This window comes from Apostichopus japonicus, chromosome 11, assembly GCF_037975245.1.
Source record: "Apostichopus japonicus isolate 1M-3 chromosome 11, ASM3797524v1, whole genome shotgun sequence".
Taxonomy (NCBI): Eukaryota; Metazoa; Echinodermata; class Holothuroidea; order Aspidochirotida; family Stichopodidae; genus Apostichopus; species Apostichopus japonicus.
The window spans coordinates 11,401,050-11,427,241 of NC_092571.1; the positions used below are offsets into that span (position 1 = coordinate 11,401,050).

Consider the following 26,192-nt stretch of genomic DNA (forward strand, 5'->3'; position numbering starts at 1 on the left):
TTTAAGGGGGGGGGGGGGTGCGGTTCAAGAGATACCGCTGGGGTACTTTATCCTTACTTCATCTATGCTGAACTTGACGCTAAGCCGTAAATGCAAAGTTATAATATGAGAAAAGGCCACATGATCTGCCAGTACTGAACGGTGTACTGAATTTGACAACTAGAATAGCCAGTAAATTAGTAATTTGAATTAAACAGACTAAGGTATATCCCACGTTTGGGATTCTTTTAATTATTCATACAAAACATGACTGGCAGTTGTGATCCGCCTGCTTCAAATTTCAGAGCAAATCCTTGGACATTGCGTTCAATGAACCGCCTATCGCTACGCCTCTGATTTTATTGCCACCATTTCAATCGGTCCGGGCTCTCATGGATTAAAACTGATCATAAAGTTACTGTATCCACCACAGTCTCGATGTAAGTGCCTCACAAGGCATTTTGACGTAATGTAACCGTACTAGAGAAGTAGTAACTATAACGAGGCATAGCCATCCCTTTCAGTATTACTTTGAAGTTCTAATATGTTTTCTTTTGGATTATCGAATTTACTGATTGGTCCTTTTGGAAGAAACGGATGAAATCAAATCTAGTCACTTCAGGCAAAGATCTACTGCACTACACCAGCTGAGTATGTATCTAATCCATTAATTAGTAAGCTATGGCGGATGATGATCTCAGCACAGCTTATTCCTCGTCTTATTTCTTCTTTTTGATCACAACAGATATGCCAAGTAGCATTCCCGTTACCATGACAACAAAGAGGGAGGAAACAAGACCAGCCACCAAGCCCGTAGCGATGCTGTCAGAGGCAAAGTTCACAGTTGATGTCTCTTGAATGAGATTTCCATCTACGCTTCGTTCGTTGCGGATGTTAAATTCTATGGGCAACATTTAAAGAGAAAGTATATGTACAGGTATTATATATGCCTTGAATTAGTTCATAATCGGTTATAAATCAAAAGTAGATTGGCCGATACATTCGAATTCTTATCACAACAGCTCCCCCCCCCCCCCCCCCCATATTTGAAATCATTTGCATTTCACTAATCGGATGATGGTGTGACAGTGGTGAGAAACGGTGACTGAGATATAATGACGGTGCGACTATGACATGATTATGGTGTGACGACGGCATGATGGCGGTGCGGCAATGGTGTCGATTGTGTTATTATGAAATTGTTCTATATAACGCTGGTTAGACTAGGGTTTGATGATATTCTATCACACTAATATGTTAATGGTGCGACCGTGATATAGCAACAGTATGATGACGGTGTAATGATGTATGCGACTGGTATTTATGGCGAACTGATAATAGACTGTATAGTTGAACTGATCTAACGTTGATGAGACTATGTTATGGCTATCGTTTGGCGATATTCATATTACGGTGTTATGATACTGGTGCGACTATGATGTGACTACCACCAGGTGATATTGGTGTGGCGATTGATTGGTGTTGCTAGTATGATTATCATGTAACCCACGTTATCTTGCCTGACTGGAAATATCAAATAAATATTAGAAATGAATAATTACCGGAGGAAGAGATATTTCCGTCCATAACGTTGACGAGAATAGCATTCTGTTGACCAATCTCTCCGTCAGATACGTAAGCAATGGTTACCAGGGTGCTCTCAACATTTTCGTCTTCCATATCCTGTATAGCTCTGAATGAGAAGTTTTGACGGTCGCTGTTTTGAAATACAAGTTTCTTGTCGCTGATCGTAAAATCGTCACCGTATGTGAGTTCCCACGGTTGCACTCCTATGACTGGAAAAATATTTAACTCTTATAACATAATACATAACAATATTAATGAACCGCATAGAAAGGAAATGTTCCCGGTAAGTTTCATATCTTCTTTGAAAACTTCGCAGAATTACAAAGAATTGCAGCAAAAGAAAATACACATGATTATTCCCTAACCGAACTAATACCTGACTTATGATACGATAGAACCGTGTCGCCCGCACATCGCCAGCCCCCCCCCACCCTCATCTCCCTACCCTACTCAATGCGATCGCCTTAAAAAAGACTCAAACCGAACCATCCTCTTTAACTAATATGTCAGAGATCTTTGTAATGAACTTATCTACCACATTGATCAAAAATAAAATTTAAAAAACTCGCGAGATATCGGTGTTTTAAAAGTTGCTTCTGCGAGCTGTCATTATGCAAATCTGTGATGTCATAGTGCCACTATATAATCTGAAATCTTATATCTTTTTCTCTGTTTTTCTTTTCATATATTTAACAGGGGTGGATGCAGGATTTTTGACAGGGGGGGTCTGACTGGTCCAGCCGCGCCTGATCGAAAGACTATCTAAGCGGAGCGCCACCATCGGTTGGCGCGGAGCGTACGAGAAAATTTTTGGCTTTACAAACCCCCCCCCGATGGCCGGAAACGGCACTTCCCGAGTATTCTAAGCTGCATGTACCTAGCCTGAAAATATGGATCTCATGTCTGCAATTTCTCAATTGATGAGAAAAAACAGTCTATGAAATATGGTAATACATATCAGATGAGTTGAGATGATACAAAAATCATAATGCCTTTAGCCACCAATCCCTCTCCCGTTCCGTCACCACTGTTTGATGCAGGGCGGGATCCAGGATTCTGGAAGGGTGAGGGGTTTGGCCTCCAGTGATCCTAGGGTCTAAGGGGAGTGGGTTTCCCTCTATCCATTGTGAAATTCTTGGATATTTAAGTACAACAGGGAACCCCCTTCAATTTAGCCATTCAAAGCACCTACAAAAAGTCACTCGAAATGTATCTGCATCAGTACGAGTTAGCTAGTTTTATTGATGATCTATTCATGGTAGATTGGAGAGAACAAACGCCGTGGATGTTTCTCAATGAACTTTCGGACCACTTCGTCAGTGTCGATAGGAGTGTTATAATACGTGTTCATGAGAACAAGAGCTGTGAGACGTTCCTTGCCCATTGTTGATCGGAGAACAGTTTTATGCCTTCTCACCGCAGAAAACGATCTCTCATGAAGAATTCGTTGGCGCATCCTATGCAGCCTACCGCTCTGCCACCTCACCGCCCAAAAAAATTCGAACACCACCTCAATTTTGAAACTTTTCGGTATCAATATTATCAATAATTTAAATAAAGCATTTGCAAAACAAGACTATACATTAGAGAAAATAAAATATTGCAATAAAGAAAAACACAAGTTTGAAATTGAAACACAAGTGTTTCGATGATGTCATAGTTTGACTTGATCAAGTCTTTAGTCGTATGTTTGCAGAAACCTTCCAAATGCAACAAGATATTTCGTAGATGTCTGGGGAAGTTTTTCATGACAGTTATTTCTATCACATTGACTAATAATAATGGATGGGTTTCGTCTCCTTTTAGGAACCCAACATTGTTTAGTTTGCTGTATAGAATGTTATAATGTGGTGCCTCTGTGTTGTAACCTTATCAGCAGACGGCAGTGTTTTTCTTGTCTGCGAGAGTAAATTCGTTCAGTGAAAAGTATAGGCTACCATTGGGTTTTGGTTTATGAATATAAAGTAGGGGCCTGTTTTAGGAATTCACAAGTGTGGCAGGGGAGGGGACAATTAAAAATAGGGACCTCGACCTGAGTGTACCCTCCGATGGGGTGGGGTACTTTATCATCGGCTGTAAGTGTAGGGTCCAACAAGGGGACATATAGGTCCAGGCTATAGGCGGGGGGGGGGGGGTAAGCCCTCAGAGGATGACGAGGTTTCAGATATATGTTGTATTCTTTCATTGATTTTCGAGCACAAATACAATTCATTGGATTGAAGTGTAGTTACTCTCAAATTTCCCTCTTTCTCCTTGACTTTAGGCGATATATATCAGTTTTTGATTATGATACAATAAACTTACAAACGGTCGCATTAGTCCGTTGTGTGGCTAGTACATTAATGTCATAATAGCTGCATTCTCCTTCGTAAATGGTAAATTCATCAAGCTCAAAGTAAAACATCAATGGCTGAGGGCCAGGCTCCGTAGTAGGCTCATCTGTCGGCAATGCAACACTGCCACTACACGAGCATGCTATATTGAAAAAGAAACAAATTTGTATTTTAGTTTGTATTCATTGTTATTGTTATTTTACTAGGCCTAGAATATATTTATTTTTATTATTTCTATTAAGTATCTATTATATTTACTTATCATTTATTATTTAATTATCCTTTGGCCCACTGCCCATATATATTTTTTGTTATGGGAGTAAGATCCATTCTTATAATGTGATGAGGCCCATAGAATGGATACACCCTATTTTCCCTGATTCCGGGTAAGATAAATTTCGTTCCCACCCTGGGTTAAAGTTACCAATTTTCGGTGATGTACGTTATCACCATACGTGATACGTTTCTGGCAATGAGAACTAAGATGAAACCGTAACATATTTTATTATATAGGACTATATAAATAACTTAAGCATAGTCAGAGGCGTGACAATAGGCGGTTCATTGAACCAGGGGCCACATGTCCAGGGCACCGAGGGTTGCTTCCGACATTTTGAGCCATATACTGTCAACAATACTGTCAGTAAAGTGAGCGATATGAAGCTTTGTGGGTTTACATTTATGGCTTTACGTTAAGTGCAGTTTTTTAAGCCTTGGGTCGCTGCAACCCTGGCTACACCCTAGCTACTTGTTGTTGTTAAGATAAGATTGAATGATACAAGTTTTTCGTGTTCGCGTCACTGAATATCAGATACTCAGTTGGTACGCCTCTGTGTCACACAGAAGACACACTACTCACTAGTCTTGGCCAAGTCGCTTGTAACGCTTAGATACGGGCAAATAGCTTTGTGAAAAAGAAAGGTACATACTAGGCTGAACATACTAGGCTGTACATACTAGGCCGTACATACTAGGCCGTACATACTAGGCTGTACATAATAGGCCGTACATATTAGGCTGTTCATACTAGGCTGTTCATACTGCGGTCTTAACAAGACACACTACTCACCTGCGCAATGCACATCTCCTTCTGAATCGTCATCTTCTATAATAATTGTTACGTTATTAAATGCAGGGTCGATCGATCCGATAGGAGTTTGACTGATAAGTAACGTCACTTCCTCTCTGTCTTCTACGTCACAATCGTCGATGATGTGTATCTCAATAACGTATTCTGTGGACTTTGCGAAGAAGAATGAGTCCCGTCTGATCGTGGCATTAAAGAACGCAGTGTAATCCCGGTACTCCACCATGCCATTCTTCTCAGCCGGTAAGTATTCTAACGCTAAACGAGAAAAATGACGTCATCAAGAGTATAGGTCGATTTTTTAACTTGAAAGGTCGTAAGAACAAAATGTGATAAGGGTTATCTAACAATGAAATTGCATATTATGTGCATGAGTTGAATTGATTAGTGATTTGTTTGGATTTATTCGCACAACATTCAAAAAAAGAAAAATAATGTAACAAAAAAATCAAGAAAAATGGGAAGAAAAGTGCAAGAACGACACAGAAAAGTCTGACAAGCAGACTTATTTAGTGATATGTGTGACGATGAAGCATCATGATGACGTAAAACTCTCACATGTACAAAACTTGTTAATTTTTAAGTTTGAAAATGTCTGTAAAGTAATATAGTGGTTGCGAGTTTTAATATAAATGATTCCGAAAACGGACTTTATACATATTCGTAATGGAGTATAGAGGCCACTGCGTATACCACGTGACAGTAAATGAATGTTAATGAATTTGGTCACTGCATTCAATTCTAGGGCGCCTTGTTCTGTTACAGTACAGAAGAAGTGCAATGAAATTAAATTCAGTGGCAATAATATCGGTTTCGAAACTCCACGTAACGTATGTTAAAGTTTTGGGGTGATAATTTTTTTTTATGGAAAAACGTTCTTTAGGCAACCTTTTCAGGAACCTTAGACGATAAACACCATAGCCTATTTGGCAAAAATAAGTAGTTTTTTTGTTTAAATAAAGTGTCAATAACTTACAGATTACCGCATCATTCTTAATATTAGCTCTGACGTGTATATTTAAAGTGCCACTTGACTCGCTAGCAACGATGGTTGAGTTGACGAAAGAGAAAACCAGCGGATTGTCCTCTGTGAGTAAATTAACAGAAATATTTTATAAAATTGATTATATTAATTATGATTTTGTTTTTAAAAAATGACAAAATTAACATATGCTTAAAATGTTGTCCTACGTGTTTCCTTCTTGGGGGGAGGGCGGGGCGGGGTGGGGGTAGGGGGTTTTTGTTGTTTGTTTAACTCTTTAATAGTGTTTGCATGAATTTTCACAATGACCGCTATAGCCTATAGCCAAAATATGTAGTCGTTAATTTCGGACAAATTAGTTCTAGTCTTGTTTCTGGTGTACGCATATAGGCGTGTAGTATAGCCAGTCTATATGAGATGACTTGGACAGAACACGGAGCTTTCTAAGGATCAGAATATGAAATTGTTCAGTACTACTATACGAACTATAACAAACCAACGGATGAGCTTACTAAAATAGCGAAGAATTGCTACAACTAGTTCTGAACAAGACCTTACATCACCCAATTATCTTCATGAGGTAATTAGAAATCGGCCTGGATGGCAGTTATACATCATGACACTAACTTGCAGGGATATGCATGTGGAAGAAACCAAATGGCTTTTTAACTTACATTTCACGTCGGGTAATAACCTGAAGAATTTTAAATTTATGATTGTTAACTTAACACTGCCCCATAAGGGACGCCAGAAGAGACTAAAATTGCAAGTCATTAATTTGTACTCGGTTCTCCGGCTGACGTCCGTACTGTAACGTTATACCATAATTCCGCTCGGTCAGTTTGTAAATATTTCTTCCATCTTGATTTTTTTCTCGTTTTGAAAAGTCCGTTTGAATTTGTGTGTTTTGTATGGTAACTTATGATTTCAGACAGCATACTCTAATTACTCCAAGTAATTCCATCTTATATCAGTAAATGGCATTCAATAAACCAATTGGCAAACTTTGATATCCATTATCGATTTTTACCTTTATTTGAAGAAAAAAATCCTAACTAGTCACGCTACTGAACTATAACGAAGTTATAAGAGTTTTACTATATTTGTTTTTAGATTAGTCATCCAAGATGGAGCCTGATCACGAAAAAAATAACTAACTGGATCCACTCTCAACCCTAGTCCCCTATATAGATCGACTCGACAGAAACCATGTGATCATGATATTGTTATGTCAAGTGAAGTAGCATGCACGAGTGAAAACAGCCCAAGTGGAAAGACACAGAAATGCGTTATTACACAAATAATGAATGGTTTCCATTCGTGCAATAGTGCAAATATTTCATGAGTAGAAAGATGGAATGTTCCATTCAACGAGGCGCAGCCGAGTTGAAGGGAACAAATTCAATCTTTCAACAAATGAAATATTTGCACTATTGCACGAATGGAAACCATTCATTATTTGTTTTATACAACACCTTCCAATTTGGATAAAATTGGATGTAAAATGCACTCATGCAACAGATTGTTTTGAACAGACAGGTTTCTCTGCTCTCTTACCATTGAAAAAAGTGCTATCAAAAAAGTATAACACATGGTTCTATTTCATAGCGTGCAATAGAGCGGATTTTGCATGCAATCGACGAGCAATTGACCAATCAAATGGCCGGAATATAATTAGGTGTTGTATAAAACGCGTTAACTAACTTGTTTCGTCATCTTCTATGGTAATATGGCCGTATTCGTATAAGGTAATATCGCGCTCTTTGCTGTAGAGTTCAACAACAAAGGAAATTCTTTCTTCATTTTCGGCTAAGTCGTCGTCAATCAGTGTCACAGTTATCGTTGTAGTGTTCTCTCCGGCTGGTATGTAATATAAACCGTGGAAAGGCACGTAGTCTTCCCCAGGTGTCGCAGAAGACCATTCACTGTCGTAGTAAGGTGCCGTGGTTATATCTGAGTCACAGAGAAAAATATTTTAACCAAATTCTAAAGCAGAGATATATGACAACATTATCTAGGAAATGGGTGTTCATTTCACTAGGAAACATCGAACCAGTTCCCCTCTTCCCCCTCACCCCCCCCCCACTCCACTTCCCATATTCAGTCGACGGAGGGAATGACTCCTTTTATATTCAGTCGGGGGAAGGATTAAGTCATTCCTTCGAATGTATACAATCCCTTAGTTTCAACTTCCCACAAAGATTTCAAGAGTACTTTTAGTGCACACATGCTGTTGTACATTACTGTAGACCTATAGTTCAAGTCTAAATATGCCTCAGAATATACCATTTAAGTTCTTAACGTCAATCTTCGGCTGTACCGATCCCAGGGCAAGCCACCTCTCCTTTTAACATCCTTCTTTTGCCTCTGGCACTTGTATCATAAAGGTTCATGTACCTACCTAAATCAGTCGGGGTAAATTTAGAGTTTCCCCCTACCCTCCACCCCTACCCCTACCCTCCACCCCTTCCCCCACCTCTGAAATCATATACATGGCACCGCATCGATTATGTTAATATTTATCAACCAAACATAAATTTCGTTCGTATAACCCTATTTAACCTTTCAACTTACTAATCAGCATCTCCGTCTCTTGAATAATATTGGTTTCTATCGTGATCTCCACTGTCCCGGCGCTCTCTGAGAATTTTTCATTGTTTCCTTTCACAATCAGGAGACCTGAAAAAATGAAATACATAGAAATAGAAATAATATCAGAACTACAAAAATGCATTGACCTTTCGATGACATAATTAGCTGCATCTTTCAGGGAACTGAAATCTAAAGGCTGCCATCTTAACTCCAAATGTTCTTTGCTTAATTGACATGAAATAACGATTGAACTCTACTATACAAACAATTAACTTGGTACCAATATGTGACGGTCAAAGAAGATTCCGTTCCTGGTATTGGGTTTACAAGGTTTTCTGATTTTGTTCTCTGATGACTCCAACTGACGTTTGACCTCCAATGAAAACAACACGTTAATCTATACTCAATGTGGTCCATCAACAAGCCTTTAAAACCAGGATAGATGTTCGGTCTTTTGATAACTAGCTAACTGTAGGCATATACTCCCCACCCTATCCCCCTCCCTCCAACATCCCCCACCATACCTCTTCCACAAAACGAAATGTTTGATTGCAATTCAATCTCCAGGGTAACTATTTTGGTACTATTCTGCGCATGAGCGAAATCATGAAATTTTTGAGGCTGGAAACCATGCATCTTTACGCAACGAGCTGAGTAGAAAACTAACCATATTCGTCGTCCTCTATGCGAAATTCAATGGAACTTGGCTCTCCTACTTCGAACCCGTCTGGAAAGTTAACTTCATCGAATGAGAGGTAAAAATATTCTGTCCCCTCGAAGAGTTTGTCATCTTTGATGTATATCTTCAAGGAGTGATACCTTTCGTCACGGTTCAATGTAATGACCGGTGGATCGCTGTCCAAATAATAGTCGAGAGAATATGTCGCCGTACTATTTGGTTTGATAAGTAATGCTACAAAAGGGAAAAGGTTAGAAGCAGTTGCGATGTTGATTTATGAAATAAAAACAGATAAGTAAAGATATCAACAGCTTTCCAGTTACGAAAGATACACAAAAAGAAAAGCAAATGTGTAAGGTACAAAAGTTTCGATCGAAAGGAGGAGTAAAAGAAAATATTTAACAGTTTTATTGTTTCACCTCAGATTTCAGTGCAAGTTTTATATCGTCAAGGAAACACAACATTTCGGCACTTTAATCCTAGTCTGAAGACATTTTTATTAAGCAGTTATAGAGTATTTATCAGCCACTAGGGCTTATACGTGTTTGCTAATAAGTTGTTACACTGAACTAGTACAGGTGTCTTAGAATAATTGTCATAACATGCAGAGACTTTTGTTTTTGTTCTTTTTGTTTTCATTCATAAAAAAAAAACTTGTATTCAATTCATACAATAATTTACACAAACTGAATATTTTACTATTCATTGCAAAATAAATGTTGATTGTCTTTTGCTCAGCTTTCATAAAACATGATCCGATGCAAAACATGCAATATAAATATGTGAGCAAAATACGTTGTAACTTCCGGACCGTATTTCGTAATGTATGGAACGCCGTTGGGAGACGAGTACTTTAAAAGTACATAAATGACAAAGTATAGCTTATTGTTGATGCACTTACGTAACATGACTGGCTCATTCAGGTAAAGATTCGTTCGAACGTTTATTGTTTTGTAGCAATATTCTGGATTGCTGCAAGCGCCTTCGTAACCATACGCCGTATCATAGCTAAAGCTTACATTCACTGTATATAAAAAAAAGAGCAAAATACTGCACTAAGCGTAAAATCAAGCAACATATTTCCATCATTTATATCAGGGAACGGATCCATTAATGGGGCCTGGGACCCTGGGACCTTGGGATCCTGGGACCCTGGGGATCGGGACGCTCGTGTTCAAAGCAATGTCCAATAAAGGTAGAAGATTTACCATACCTCTTGCTCCACTTTTTTATTATCAACATCTATTGATATTTCAGAGGCACGGGACCCCTTTTCTTTTCGAGAAATCTTGGATCCGCCATCGCTATGTTACTTCACATGAGAAATGCCACATCTTTTAATCTGATTGATAGTTCTTAAAGTGCTTCAATGTATTTCATAAATCATGTTTTTCATTAATGCGAAAAATCAGTATTTAAGCTTATATAAAGGCATGATGAATAATCATAAATGTGCAGAAGCTATAAGAGTTCTAGCCATTCGTCTTACAGAGTACAGCAGAGTAGATTCTCTGTCTGTACTACTACGTCATCAAATCCAAATCAGGAATGTCACCAGAGGGGGTTGGAGGGAGCGGGCAAGGGACAGAAGAAGGGTCATCTGTAGGTTAAAAACATCTATGGGCAGGGTGACAACTGTGTTTGATTTGAGTGGGGAAACCCGCAATGTTATCTTAAAAAATTGGATTCTCTGTACATTTCGTAACACAAATTTCAGTATCATTGAGTGTGCTGTTATTTCCAGTATAAGAGCACAATTTGATGACCCTTTCTCTTAATTATTCAAATATGGGCACTTTTTTTTAACAACGGCACTATATTTAAATAATAGGCTACTTTTCAAATAACAACATGGCTCATTTTTACTTACGAAAATGAAACTGGAGTATGTTACTTTTTATTACCAAAATAATGGGGTACGTATAATTTATGAAAGGGCACTGATTTTTAACATTTTTTTTTTTGCACGTGCGCCCTTCCCTGGTTTTGCCAGCTATGGATGTCAGTATCTAGCAAAATCTGCTTACAAAACTAGGACAAAGAATGTTGCAACTTTATAGGGAAATTGTCAATGAGAGATTCATTTAATACAAAGGCCCCGTTTGATTGAAGCACCAGAGATATGTCTACACGTTTATCATACTGGAGTATAGTATGCATAAGTATTGCCCCTACATTTGTTTGAAACATTAAAACAAAAAGCACTGGTCACTCATATTCAACCCGAGCTCAACAATCATTTACTACCACCGCTAAAGAATTTCCTTCCATGAGATGCTTAACTTGCTATAACTTTAACACCTTTCAAATATAATGCGAATAATATGCCTAAAAAATAAAAAGAAAAACTAATAAAGTAAAAGTAGAAAATTAAACCATGATGCTTATATAGAATATCTATAGTATAAAACATATAGGTATATTTAAGTTAGTAAACGGCAGACGTAAGTAGCCTTATTTTTTTTTTAAATAACATTCCTCAATGTAAGTATATAATAAGCCTAAATGCGTGAGGCGAAAAAAGATAAACTAATAAAGCAATAATAGATAGAAACTTTAGGAACGATGTTAGAATCTGTACGACAATACTGGTCGTCATTTAAGTCATAAACGGCAGCCGTTAGTAGCCTTATTTTTTATTTTATTTTTTAAAATAACATCCCTCAATGTAAGTAAATAATATGTCTAAGTGCGTGAGTAGAAAAAAAGATAAACTTATAAAGCAAAAGATATCAACTTTAGCAACGATATAATATATAGAATCTGTACGACAATACTGGTCATCGTTTAAGTCATAAACGGCGTCTGATAGAGTGAGCTTACCAGTTTTCGATGACTGAACGGTAAGTACTGTAGCGGTTGGAACTCCCAGCTCACAATAAATACAAGACTTTAAACCAATCGTGTATATACTGTCATTAGTACTGAACGCGGAATCTTCTCCGTCAAATCTAAGATATGTGGTAAAGTTATCATCGCCGGCCTCAATTGTAATATACTCTTGTTCTAAATACGCGTATCTTGATTGGCTGGCACTTGTATTCAAGTAGAGCTCTGTTAAGACAAATAAAACATTAATGCACGATAGTTGTTGTTTTTTTTTTATTAAACAAAAACATTGCATTCACTGTAGTCAACTTGAAAATGAAGAATGTTTCCATGGTGATCGGAATTGTTACTAATGAAATACCTATTGTTTTAACAACAACTGACCCAATTACTCAAAACACTAATAAAATGGCTTTAAAAAACATAGCTGTACAGAGGTTATGTAAATTAGGTTACTCATTGCCAAACGTCCTGTTTCCAGAAGATGAGAGAACAAAGGGGGGGGGGGGCATGAGGAAGACTGGGATTACCCATGGAGAGCCGAACGTGTAAAATTGCACTGTAACGCAATTACCCTCACCCTCCTCACCTCCCGTAAATTTCTTATGCAGGATGCCTTTGCCCCTCTTGTACCAATGTTGACATACTACCATTGGCATGTGTTATACACAATTATGTAATATACAATATTTTCTTTATCATATAGAATTCTAGGTTTAACAAGATATCCACCATAGAAGTATAACGCGGGCAACAAAAATGTTATGTACGTTAAGATATTTTTTTTTTTTTTAAGATGTGAGTAATGTATCTAACGGGCTGGAACATGTGCTTTTAAACGACAAAACATACAGTCACTGGTGTAGAGAACTTATTTTATACGGGTTACTGCATGCAAATTGAAAAATTCAAATACTGGAACTTTTTACTTCTGTTCCAATGTATATCATGTCTGAGCAATAAATGTAATGAATTATATGGTCTTCGGATGTTACTGTCGAATATCATGGACAAAATAAACTCAAAATGTTGTAAATTGGAAGATGTTTACTCACCGAAAGACGTATGATAGTTAACAATGTCTGATTGGTTGATGCGGATTGGTACTTGATTCAAATGTGTGTCTTTAACGGTGATGTATGCCTGGTCCATGTAGACGGTAGGGTATGTGGTGGTATTAAGCACATCTGCTAACGTGTCAGCAGGTGGCGCTGTTGAGAAATGGATACAATGAAAACCACAGTGACGACTCTCTATACATGGTAACTTGTCTCTACACGAAATAAAGAGAAAAAATTCTAACCAATTGCAGTTGCAAACGAGAAAGCCAAACGGCTTGGTGATTCCCTGCCATATTTGGTATGTATTTTACAAATTTAATAGAAGACTACATACATGAGTTTTACAGGCTTTTCCAGATACTTTGGCAAGTTTGGCTATTGTTAACCAGCAAGATACTACTTTTTAAGAAAAAGCCACCAAGGAAAAAACCTGGGCGCGAAAACCAAACTACCAAACGACTGATCCGCTCTCAACCCCAGTCCCCTTGCATCGGGTCTGTGACTGTGTGATCATCGTCAGGTGTGCATCACCATTCCCCTCGAAAGGCAACGGATACTATAGTGAACTACACATGATCTTAGCCCACATATCGAGTATGAAGTAAATTACATAGCTTTTTCATTTTCGAGTTATCATATAAACAAGGTTTTGAGACTTTGACTTCTATTGAACTCAAATGCGCCTTTGTTCAACACATATCCATGCACGAATAACAAGGTTCTTGTAATCAACGAGTGTGGATCTGTGTACAGAGAATGAAGTTCTTTTGCTGCTTTGCCTATATAAGCAATTAGCGTTGTTTTTTGTTTTGTTTTGTTGTTTTGTTGTTTTTTGCATTTTTTCTCAATGTTTTCAGGCTTCGAACTCTGCAAACCCTCCCAGGCCATTTACATTTATTATTCATATACAATGAGCGAAGTTCATGCAAGTTTTTCTTTTCAAGTACCGTAACTAACATGGTCTGTCAGTGTAGTGTATGGTGTCAGACTACAGCGTAAGCTAAATATATGCGATACTATCACATGACACTAAATAGTTGCTAAACGTAACCAGTTATCACATGGTTAACCTGGTAATCAATCTTTAAGTGTAACAACAATTTGTCTTTCTTTTTTCCCCAATTCCTATTTTACTTCCTTTTACCGTTCGTTTTGGACAGTTAACAGTCGTATATTGGACAGAAGTAGTGTATGGTGTCAGACTAGGGCAGAATCGACAAGGGGGAGGGGACCCGAACTAGGGCAAAATGGCCAGGGGGACCCGAACTAGGGCAAAATGGACAGGGGGACCCGAACTAGGGCAAAATGGACAGGGGGACCCGAACTAGGACAAAATAGACATTGGGGACCCGATATAGCGCATTTATGGACACAAGTGTCCTTCGCTAAAGCTCCGTAAGATAGAATCAATATGACCCCACCCCCCTCCCCATTTCTCCCTTCTAGCCAGACAGGCATGTCAAAATAAAAACAAAGCATCATTTTTCTACAATTGTTTCAATTTATTCGAGTGCATCACAGCATATCTTCACATCAAACAAGAAAGATATGGGTCATTGAGTCATACATGTAAAAACAAAAATGATATCGATAGTACATCACTACTTTGGTTATCGTTTGACCATAACGGTGAGGAGACTAGGGGTAGCTATTGTACGCAAAAACCTGTGTACCGCTGGCTATATGTTACAGTGTAAAAACATCAACGAATGTGAATAGAAGACACGTATTGAACACAAAGATAAGTCCATAGTGGCTTTAGTGACAATAACAATAGCGACTCGTCCGTTGGGTAGGATATCGATCAATTTCTGTTTGAGTCAAACAATTACTAGCCCTCTTGGTGTACTCTCTCACAACAAAGTGTCTGAAAGAGATGATATTCAACGTCTTGGAGGCATCGTTCTTCCACTGTTTGGAGGATGCGATCACTACCTATCCTTACAGGATCTGCTACGGTTGTGACATTGATCACCCCAGTCAAACGCATCACCCGTGTGTCATGGATGCCATCGTTTATGATCACTCTATGTGGCAAGCTATCATAGACTGTATTGACCGTGACGTCGTCCACAGAATTTTTGACCGTATTTTAGCCATCCTTAAAGTGAAGGAAACTGCAGAATTCGACGGTTTGGCAGGATGTACCCGTCTATCCTGGGATTATGGAAAAGCGAAAAAGGAGGTATCTCACGCGTGAAAGAAAACGCTTTATTACCGAATACCATTTTCACACTGGAGACACACTGGATAGACCTCATCAGAGATGCTCGAACAAAGTATGGGTCGGATATTGTAAGGGAAGCTGTACGGAATCATGCGATCGAAAAGAAAAACAATCCCTTTCGATACCGATTGCGTTTGATCGTTCTGAAGGCCCTGGTGGGAGCATGGCATGGTATCAGTTACGAGGAAGCAAAGCTTACACTTAACGAACTTCAAATACTGCAACGGTTCAAAGCTGAACTGAGCGTAGGGGACTAACCTTTCTATGGTTATTTCAGGGACCATCTCGACGAATTTTCTGAAATCTTTGAGGATTTACCTACAAATGGAGCTTCGAGGGATCATCTAAACAATCTTGTCGTCAGGGATGATCGCATATCGTTTTTACTGCGAAAAGCTTAATTGGATATGAATGTAAAACTGCCACTGACCATAGAAGCGTATGGCGCATCTCTGATTTGGCTATAAAAGAGGCGTTTGCCTCCCAGTGAGTTTCATTCCTTGAGTTGGACTCGACAAACTCACAACTACCAACCATCAGTTCGTACCATTGCTTGTGACGCTAAGGTGTTATAATCTTATCGCATCGTAATCACACTGCCACATCCTCGAGACGTATCATGGACTCTGCATGGACATCATTGAAAGATACTGAAGCGAAGACTGTGTTCGAATTAGCAACAAAACAAAAACGCATGATGATGTGGTTCATGTGGTGAGCACGCGAGCACAAAATGAGTGACTCAAAGGGCAAAAGAGCACACCGTGAGCAAAAGAGAGTCGTTTAGACGAGCAATTGAGCATATGCTCATATTGAAATATTCAAAAAGTATATCATGCACATTTTTGTTTAAAAGCTCTCAATGCATCGAATGACACAAAGAAGTACACCATATCAAGATGAGATTTCGTTGTAAAATATGCGATAAAGGATTTAACCGTCATTTCAATCTTCGTCGACACAATCCATCATTCACGCTAGTAATCAAAAGGCGGGGATGGTAACTGACAGCGAGGATGACACTGACAGTGTGAATGGCAAAGATCGTTATGTGAATACGCGTCGTGTCGGCGTGAAATACAAACATCGTGAAAGTGATTCGACCGATGACCGCAGTGAAGAAGACGATGACCTGGTGGATACTGAGGGAAGTAATGAACATAATAGTTCGGATGAGCCGAGTGAAACATCAGACGGTACTAGTATTAGTGAGGATGATGATGGTGACGATCACGACGACGAGCGTGTGTGTGTTAGTGGGTGGGTGGGGGTGAGTAGCAATTTCAAAAAGCTACCGATTTATTATGTATATCTTAAGTAATATAGTCTTGTTCCGTCGGGAGTCTAAACTCTTTCGAAAGTTTATAATCGAAAAACCATAACACAAATCATTTCCCATTTGAATGATACGCCAACGTTTATGTAATCGCTGAAAACCTAACACGTCCTGTATCTAATAAGTTGTATCTGATGATATTATCACGACTTGTCCGACCGGACGGATTGACATGCTTAAGACATTTTCCGGGCAGACGATTTTATTTTTACTTCCAAGGAGACAAACTTTTCTGTGATGTGAGAATTAAATTTGATTTACTTTGTCCGGTCGGACATATTTTCCTTGCAAATAATGTCCGGTCGGACTTAAACTATATAGGAGAACAACAGTTACTGAGGTTGTAACGAGTGTGTACTCATTAGAAGCAGGCGCGTAGCCAAGGGGGCGAAGGGGGCAGCCGCCCCCCCCCCCCTTGAGCATATTAAAAAAAATAATAATAATGTTTTTTATGATATCGCTAGTAATTTCAAAAGAAAAAATGCTAAGATACAACTTACAAGGCCTGGGAAGTGCCATTTCCAGCGATCTGGGAGGGATTTTCAGCCCAAATTGTCTTGTACGCTTCGCACCAACTTATGTGGCGCTACGCTTAGATAGTTTGCAGTGCCGTATCAACGGCTCTGATAGTTTGCCTACAATTTCGCCCTCCCTTGGCAAATTCCTGGCTACGCGCCTGACTAGAAGTCTATACTTGAAAGTCATTGCAAATCTATAGTCAGTCACAATAGTTATAATATTTCCTATAGTTCAACACCGTATCATCGACTTTTGATATTGACGTTCAAGAAAGCAACGTCACTCAGAAGACCTGCCATATTGCTTTTGATGTTTGTTTGTTTTGGGTTTTTTCTTCTTTTTATTAACAATGCATAATGAAATTTTGAGACAATAAACACATGACCTTTCACGATAAGTATCTGCAAATAAGGTATATTGACGCTTGCATACTTGCATGGTTGACAATCTAAAACTCGACTCTATGACGATACCTATATACCTATATTTATATACTGTTGGCTTAGAGCATGTGCAGCCTATATCTGCAGTATTCAGCAGCTCAGATACAGAGATCAAAGTATAGATTGCTCAACAACCTAACCAAGATCACATGACAGATAAACTGTCTCTGAAGGGACTATAGTGATACTTCTTCATGTGTAATTTTCCAATGCCTTGATCTGTGAAGTTAGAGTATCGATGTATAAAGGGGACTAGTGTTTAAACTAGATAACGTGGTTTGGTTTCCCTGTCCGGGCTCTAACTTGGGTACCTTTCATTTCTGAAAAAAAGAGACCTTAAAGAGACATATATAGCTCAACGTGTACTTGTACACATGTAAACGGCGTGGTGGTTAAATAATAGCCCTAACTGGTTACTAGAGTTGATTTGAACTATCATTAATGATTTAAATTCAAAATGTCATGACCTAGATGACCTATGACGGCTTAATTGAATGTTGAGTCAAAAATTAAGTTAACTTGCGTAAAGCAGTGATTCCGTGTGAAATTTCGTGTACCCAAATTTGTATCTATGACTCGAAATTGAGTCCTAGTTACACGTTCCATGTGACCGGAATGAAAGTTTATCGAGACAAGCGTCACCTTTCGAGTGTTGAGTGAAATGAATGTTTAGTCAAAAGTAAAACCATTCCTGCACGGTGTTTGTAAGTGACATTCAAGTCAAATGGTGTCATGGATTGGATTTAGGAGTCCAGCATGAGTCAAGTCACATTAAACTTGTAAATCGAGTAAAAATGTTCGAGTCAAGTGTCGAGTCGAGTCAAGTAAACGCTGCAGTCAAAACTAAAATCTACACAACAACAAGATTACCGTTAACTCTATTCGAGTGAATGAATTTAGGTGTATGTGAGTCCAATTAAATTGATTCCGTGCGTTTCGAAAAAGGAAATGCATAATTTTGCCAAAACGTTTCAATAATTAACTAACAAATTAATGATCGAAAGTATATCATAAAATATATCAGCTGAAGACAGATTTCATTCATTGGGTCTGTTACACCGTGCCTCTTGATTTAAACAAGTCAATGAGAGAACGCACTGTTATGCATATTCAGTACCAAGGAAGCTCGAAGAACAGCTGATTTGTCAATGCGACTAGCAGATTCAGTGATAACAGTATAAAGTGTGCAAAGTCTAGCCTATATGATCACACATAATCTACTACACTTTGCACAACCTGCAATCATCATCACAACCTCTCTCTGACTAGGCCTACTAGCGTTACTGTAGAGAACTAGGTCTCTGCCTAGGCTACTAATATTACATTCAGACCTAAGACCTACTTACATTAAAAATGACGTTCGATGAAGCTGATTGAAGGAACATTGACTTACCATCTTTATTGTATATTCACTTCAGCAATAATCTCTCTTCCGAAGTCCTATTATATGAAATAGTTGTCCTGTCATAAAACCTAACGCACAGGAAGTTTAAAGTCGAGGAGAAAACAAACAGTATCACTAAGCCTATACTACTATCTAACAGGATGTGTGTACTATCAGGGAGTTGTGGAATAACATTCCCTGATAGTATGTATATGTACTGTATGCATACCTCAGCAATGTAGTATCATCATCAGTACCAAATACTGCTGACAGACCATGCATTTGGGGATAAATAATAAATACATGGGGCAGTTATTTTTACGACACTAAGCCAGGGGCGTCGGAGCCGGTACGGACCAATATTCACGGCGCCAAAAAAAAAGGGACTAAGAAAACAAAATGGCAAAAAATAAAGAACCCAAATGAAACAAGCAAGTAGGCTAAATGTGACAACTCTGGCATGGCAGGGGTCTTGTTTTCAAGCTCGGGAAGTGCTATTTCCTTCAATCTGGGAGGTATTTCTTCAAAATTGGCTCCATTACGCTACGCGCCAACCATGGTGGCGGGTAGCGTAGTTTGACCTACCAAACGTCCCCCCGATAATTATGATAGATGGCCACACTCTGATCTGCCGTACCAATCCCATATAGCTTCCGACGCCCCTGTAAGCGACCACAAATATAAAACTAAAACTGCAGTAATATGCATGTGTAACACCGGTGTGACACCGTCGCTGTTAAGTTTTGCATATTCATAACTAAACTCACATATTGGCGTGGTCTAGCTCTTATAACAAGAGCCGTTTTTCAAAAATGCTTTCCAAATTTTACCATTTTTACCCCTTTTCCGTTACTTTTAGCAACTATCACTGTCATTTTCAGTCATCAAAATGACACATTTCATTCACGAACAACATCGGCGGTACGTTGAAAAATAAGACAAATCATAGGATCAAACATTTTCTTCCTTTTTCGAAACGCTAATAATCGCTCTATAATTCAAGACGCATTAAACCTGTGAATCTGAATCAGAATGGTATCAAGTTTGACTAACTTGAATGTGTTGTCAATTCAAACAAATTAATTTACTACCAAAGACTTGACGTATACCTTGTCATTTATTTGACTATAGACTTAAATTTTAAAAGTTAAGTCAAAGTCAAATAAATGACAAGGTATCGTCAAGTCTATGGTAATAAATTAATTTGTATTAACGAGTCCAGCATGAGTCAAGTCACATTAATTTGTACGTATACCTTGTCAAAACGGTCTAGTATAAACCTTGATGTCGAGATCATTGAATGTGTTGTTAAAAGTTAAGTCTAGTCAAATATAAGACATGGTATAGTTAAGACTATTGTCGTAAATTAATTTGGATTAAATTAGTCCAACTGTGGACATGTCACATTACACATAATAATCGAGACAGAACGGTTTAGTAGATGTTCTTTCTAAAAGCCAAACATAATCTTGAAGAAAAAAATCCGAGCCAATTAATATGAAATTATGACCAGGCAAGTCCAGTGTGACTCACGTCTATACCGTGGAAGTTTGATTGTGTATCATAACCGCTTCTTGTCATTTATGTCTGCCGACTAAGGAGCCCAACTTATTAATAGATAGAGGAGGATTCCAGAGATTTAGCATATTTTAATGTTGAATGTATATATATATTGAAGACCGGAACAGCTATGAAAACACTATTATCAGTTAAGTCGGCTGCATAAAGTCACTACTTAAAATGTTTTAAGACGTATTGCCCGTTGCACAAGGAATGGACATTTGATAACGTTTGGACCCAACGTTGAAGTATTGTTACGTACGAATATTTAAAATGATCAATATGTATAGCGTTAACTAAATACATAGGCAAGGTTAGTGTGTTCGAACTAATAAATTACAATACCTTAGCAGGCGCGTATCCAGGATTTTCACACCCGGGGCGCAAATTACTATCTAAGCGTAGCGCCACCATCGGTTGGCGCGCAGCGTACAAGAAAATTTCTTATTTTGATACCCCCAGATCACCGGAAACGGCACTTCTCGGGCTTGAAATGACCAACCAGATGTACACTTTTTGCCTGAGAACCAAGTATTTCCTAATAGTTTTTTTTTTCCATCCATAACCTTTTTGAAGATTGTCAACCCGGCACACATCATGTTCGACCTGATCGCATCTCCTGTGTGTCTTTGCTTTTGTAGGTGATTCTACGTCGCGGCCCACAATACCCGTCAGCCCCACTTTTCAAGGTTTTAAGCCCCATATTTGTTCAGAATTTGAAAATTCACAGTTCTCATGAATAAACTCACTTGAAAACATACCCATAATGTTGTACAAAATTTCATCTATGGACAACCAATATAGAAAAACTTCCTTCAACCCCTAACAGACCGGTCAAAATTGCACGAGTAGAGGGAAGTGTGATGTAGAATGCTGGTCAGAAATTTTCGAAAATTCAGACACAGTTAATTTATTGGTGTACAAATATTAAAACCTGTTCTAACGGCTATTATAAAACTTGGTTGAAGGAAATGAAAAAATAGCAGATATTTCCGAAAGCGAACACTACACACATAGGCGTAGGAGGCGCGGCGGCAGTGGCGGAGCTAGGGGTATTGGTCAGGAGTGGCGAGAATGGTCTGAAGGGGCGCTTTCGACACTATCTAAGCGGAGCGCCACCACTGGTTGGCGCGTAGCGCACAGAAAAATTTTGAGTAAAGATACTCCCTAGATCGCCGGAAATGACCCTTTCCGGGCCTGGCTAATTTGCATATAAACGAAGAATAAATAGGTGTCATCTCCAAATTACACCAACAAAATGTGACAAATGTCAATAAGTAGATGAGAGCGCAATGAAAAAGTCAATAATCTAGAATAAGTAAAAAGTGGTAAAGGCTGAAAAACGCGCCAGCAGTCCATTTGAGTCCGTCGGGGGGGGGGGCATGCGCCCCCTGACCGTATGGACGCTCCGCCACTGCGCGGCGGGGGTGCAGCCCCCTAATTCGCCATTACTAATGTAAAAGAGAGCTTTGACATAATTGGACCTCCATGGTTTTTATACATCTACATGAGACATGTCGTTGTTTACATTAGCATCCCGCGGTATACTGCGCAATTTGAACGGACCGCACGGTACATGATGGCATGCGATGTAATAACCGATGCTTGCTTATATGATATCGACATTGACACGTTGAACGCGCGCTTCGCGCGCGAAAATTTTGGGTTATTTTTTCAGGCAAGTCGGACAGTTTTGAGGATTTTCATCCTGGAACGCCATTTTCATGCTCACTGATATGATGTGATATCTGCTGTTTGCGTTACAAATTCGAACAGGCGCGTAGCGAGGAATTTGCCAAGGGAGGGGCGAAGCCTGTAGGCAAATTATCTCAGCGTAGCGCCACCATAGGTTGGCGCGAAGCGTACAAGAAAATTTTGGCCGAAAATGCCTCCCAGATCGTTGGAAATGGCACTACCCAGGACCATTTGTTAGCGCGAAGCGTACAAGCAAATTTTGGCCGAATGTCTCCCAGATCGCTGGAAATGACACTTCCCAGGCCTTGTAAGTTGCATCTAAGCACTTTCTATCTTGAAATTACTTAGCGATATCATTTAAAACAATGCTGAATGGGGGGGGGGCGGGCGAAAATCGTCATGGTCCCTGACGACACGGTCGAGTTCGAGACCAGCCACAGTTGGTTTCATAGCACAATTCTACACACGCGTTTTGATAGACCATATATAGTATATATATAGATCATTAGTGAGAGAGGAAAATGGAAACGTCAAAAAATTGAGTTGTCGGTGAAAGGGGTAGGGTGAGTTACACTTTTACGAAATCATTGATCCGTCACTGGCTACCCTTCAGCGCTGTAATGATGTCACTGTTCCTCTTTCTCTTCCCGGTGTCTTTTTCTTTTACTCCCTCCTTTTCTCCTTCTTCTCTCCTTCTTCTTTTTCTTTTCTCTTCCTTCCTCTCCTCCTCTTCTTTTTCCCCTCTTTTTTTCCTTTTTTCTTCTCTTTTTTTTTCTCTCCTCTTTTTCTTACCCGGGGGGCGCGCGCCCCCAACGCCCCCCCCCTGGATACGCACCTGCTAAGTTAGGCCTAGCAGTTCGATTGCAAGATATTTTTAAATCTAATTTAAGACACAATATAATATAAAATACAAAACTGCTAACACTGCCTATAGCGGCTTATGTCAAAGCGCTTTCGTTACCACCGCTATCCCTACCACTGCAACCCCTTCCCTCCTCCCCACCCACTCCTTCTCCACCCTTCCTCCCTACACCTCTCCCCCCCCCCCACCCACCCACCCACCTACCCTTCCGAAAGTCCGGTCTTGTTTACATATTACGACTTTTTTCCGTTTATTTTAGACTTCCTGTCATTGCCATAGACAAATATTGCCCACTCACTGGATCCGGTACACAACGAAGGAACAAATATACATACGATCTTGAGTTATCAAAAGGAACGTGTATATATACGATTCTGTTGATCTTATGAACTTAATCATAACTATAATTTTTATTTGTTTCTTGATCAAGGGTCAAAATTCAAGAAACGTGTAATGGGATTGTAAACAAGGCCGCCATATAAAGTACAAGTGCCTGAGAATCTTTAATATATAACCTACGTTGCTAGGTTTCCCTTTGGTCAACCTTTTCTTTCATAATTGATGATTAATGAATCAATATTATTATTGATTATCGCTTGACCAACACTTAGAAATATTCTTGTTTTTTTCTCACGAAGTGAAGTTCAATGATTGTGTGAGTGGTGAACAAATTTGATTCGAGTTTCAAAGTTTCGTCACCCAAATAATGTATCTCCGAACTTGCATGGTAAAATTATATTGGATTACTAAGGATTTTACTATCTTTAACAATAATAGTCACCATGCATGACAAAAACAACAGGATATTGATCAAATTCAACGCGAAAAGCTATTTGAAATGAATAACAAATAATTACAAATAATAACTCTGTTGATTTCTTGCACACCGTTGAAGCCCAACTGCTGTTAGTGCAGGTTGTATATTATAATGGTCGTTTTTCATTTTGTTGTAAATGAACATTTAAAGCGGCTGGGGTTGTAAGTCTATCTTGACGGACCATTATTCATCCTTTGATGAGCAACGTAAAAACTCAACAGAAAAACATGAAACCTTTTATTGATGCCATTTTTTTTGTATGAAGTTAAGAACTGAATTAAAACAATAAATTAACATTAATATCTAAATTTTTACTTAGAAGTTGACGGCATGATCGGCTTAGACGGTATGTATCTTCAAGTTTGCTCGAAAGTATGATGAAAAAAATTGTTACAGTTATTTTACATTTTAACTGCATGCCACGATATCACAGAGGCATTTTTACCTCGCTGCTTGAGATATTTTTATTAACACTATACGCCATGAATGATAATAGCTTGAAAGGTCAGAAAAACCACAGGAAAATACTTCATATCAGAAAAGCAACAGTAAATAATCTTTTTCGATATGTTATGAGCATTTCTCTATTTTTGTGTGGCTCGGATGTCAGAGTACAGAAATATGAAGAAGTACATGTAAGGGTGAAATTGTAGCAATTTTAGAACCGGAATTTCGGCATTCCAAGAGCAGCGTTTCATAAACAGGTAAATAAACTTGTTTACAAGTGACAAAAACAGTTTCATGATACGGAAATTGAAAGTGCCATAAATGACCAACGTGTCTGTCTAGTGGGGGCAAGGGGGAAGCAAATGAGAACTTCTAAAGGATTTAGGGACGATAATTAGATAGTTCGCATATATCAGACATTTTGTTAAAAAATAATTTCAAAATCGAAACAGCATTCAATCGTCACTTGTAGTTTTTCTTCTTGTCATATCAATATAAGTAATCTACCTACATTATAAAGTCTCAAAACAGACTCCGTCGGCTTTGCATAAATTCGGGAAATTCAAGAAAATTCTGGAAACATGAAGAAAGAATGACAGAGTTTCTTTCTTTCAATAAAAGTGAAGTTATAGGCCTATGTAATAATATTTCCTACACAGTTCTCAACCAGCCTGACAAGAGAGAACTGTAGAGAACTATTTTTTGTTATGGTTTTGTGTGAACATTAGTGATCAAAGAGAGAATAGGTAGCTGGTAGTGGTGCAGGGACAGGGTGGGTGGGTTGGGGTGCGTGCGGAGTGGTTCAACCGAGTTAACAACATGCCATGCACTTTCGCACTTTCTTCGATAACTTTATAATTCTGTGAACAGGATATTTGATTCAAGTTGTTATTTGGTATTTTGGCTAAATATGGCAAGACGTACATTTCAACTTAACGTATCCTTGTTTACCGGCCATGATCTGAGTCAGTCTTACCGTTTCTAGACATTCAAACTAGGGGATGTATAGGGAGGGGAGGTGGAGGAGGTATACTAATGTACTCTACGAGATCGATAGTAAGTATATGTTTAATGGTTCAATTGAAACAAATAGTCCCCTGCCAGGACATTTTCCATGTCAGTATTATTCTCACGATACATGTGTTAGCAAACTCACAGAACATGCTTGTCAACTTCTTTGATCTCTTCTCCATTATAATGCACTGTATTCCAAAGGAAGCCTTCAAATTGATCAAATTGAAGTGAGAGTGTGCAGTCCCTTCCCTCTTTCCCACCCCACGAAGTACCGTAGTTATTAGCGCAACTGCGGGCCTAAATTATAGTCTAAATATGCCTCCAAATGTATACCATTTGACATCGATACAATTTCAATGTTTTCAGGAGGGTAGCCAGACCCCTTCTTCTTCTACGACCGTCGGTTTCACGGCCGTAACATTCCACCCCGCCGTCATTAAAGCTTGGATGAGTCTCTGAGTTGACAGTTGATAGAAAAAGTATACCACCGAGCTGGCACAGAATGAATCCCTACTATATTAACCGCCTGGTCCGTAAACAGATCGATATAGTCATATCAGAAATAATCAAGATTTAAAACTTCGGATATCTAGCCTCGACTCAAACAAAATTATATAGATTTACCTAATTTTGGCGCCTCTTCCGCTATCATGCACAAGGTAAGGTATTGCCACACGATGCCGAGTAGGACTACTCTCCTGTACGCTGCCATTTTAACTTGTGCGTTTATAGATTGGTTTTGCTGCGTTAAGTACAAAT

At 38.9% G+C, this 26,192-nt stretch overlaps 1 protein-coding gene across 1 annotated transcript; it reads right to left on the bottom strand.

Annotated features, from left to right (window-relative positions):
- Positions 1-26,192, bottom strand: LOC139976073 (uncharacterized). The gene is made up of 12 exons (XM_071984508.1): positions 26,058-26,192; positions 13,124-13,279; positions 12,063-12,293; positions 10,141-10,263; positions 9,228-9,473; positions 8,543-8,647; positions 7,673-7,921; positions 5,963-6,073; positions 4,969-5,244; positions 3,871-4,041; positions 1,542-1,775; positions 1-880 (listed from the first exon to the last, which is right to left on the bottom strand). The coding sequence occupies exons 1-12, from the start codon at positions 26,143-26,145 to the stop codon at positions 699-701; spliced, it is 2,172 nt and encodes a 723-aa protein (XP_071840609.1). The 5' UTR covers positions 26,146-26,192; the 3' UTR covers positions 1-698.

Excerpts from the sequence above, each read along its gene's own strand:
- LOC139976073 (XM_071984508.1), bottom strand. The coding sequence starts at position 26,145 with ATGGCAGCGTACAGGAGAGTAGTCCTACTCGGCATCGTGTGGCAATAC. Across the intron at positions 13,280-26,057 it reads GGAAGAGGCGCCAAAATTAG|CGCCACCTGCTGACACGTTA; the intron begins GTAAATCTATAT and ends ATTTCTCAACAG. Across the intron at positions 7,922-8,542 it reads AGAGACGGAGATGCTGATTA|ATATAACCACGGCACCTTAC; the intron begins GTAAGTTGAAAG and ends TCTGTGACTCAG.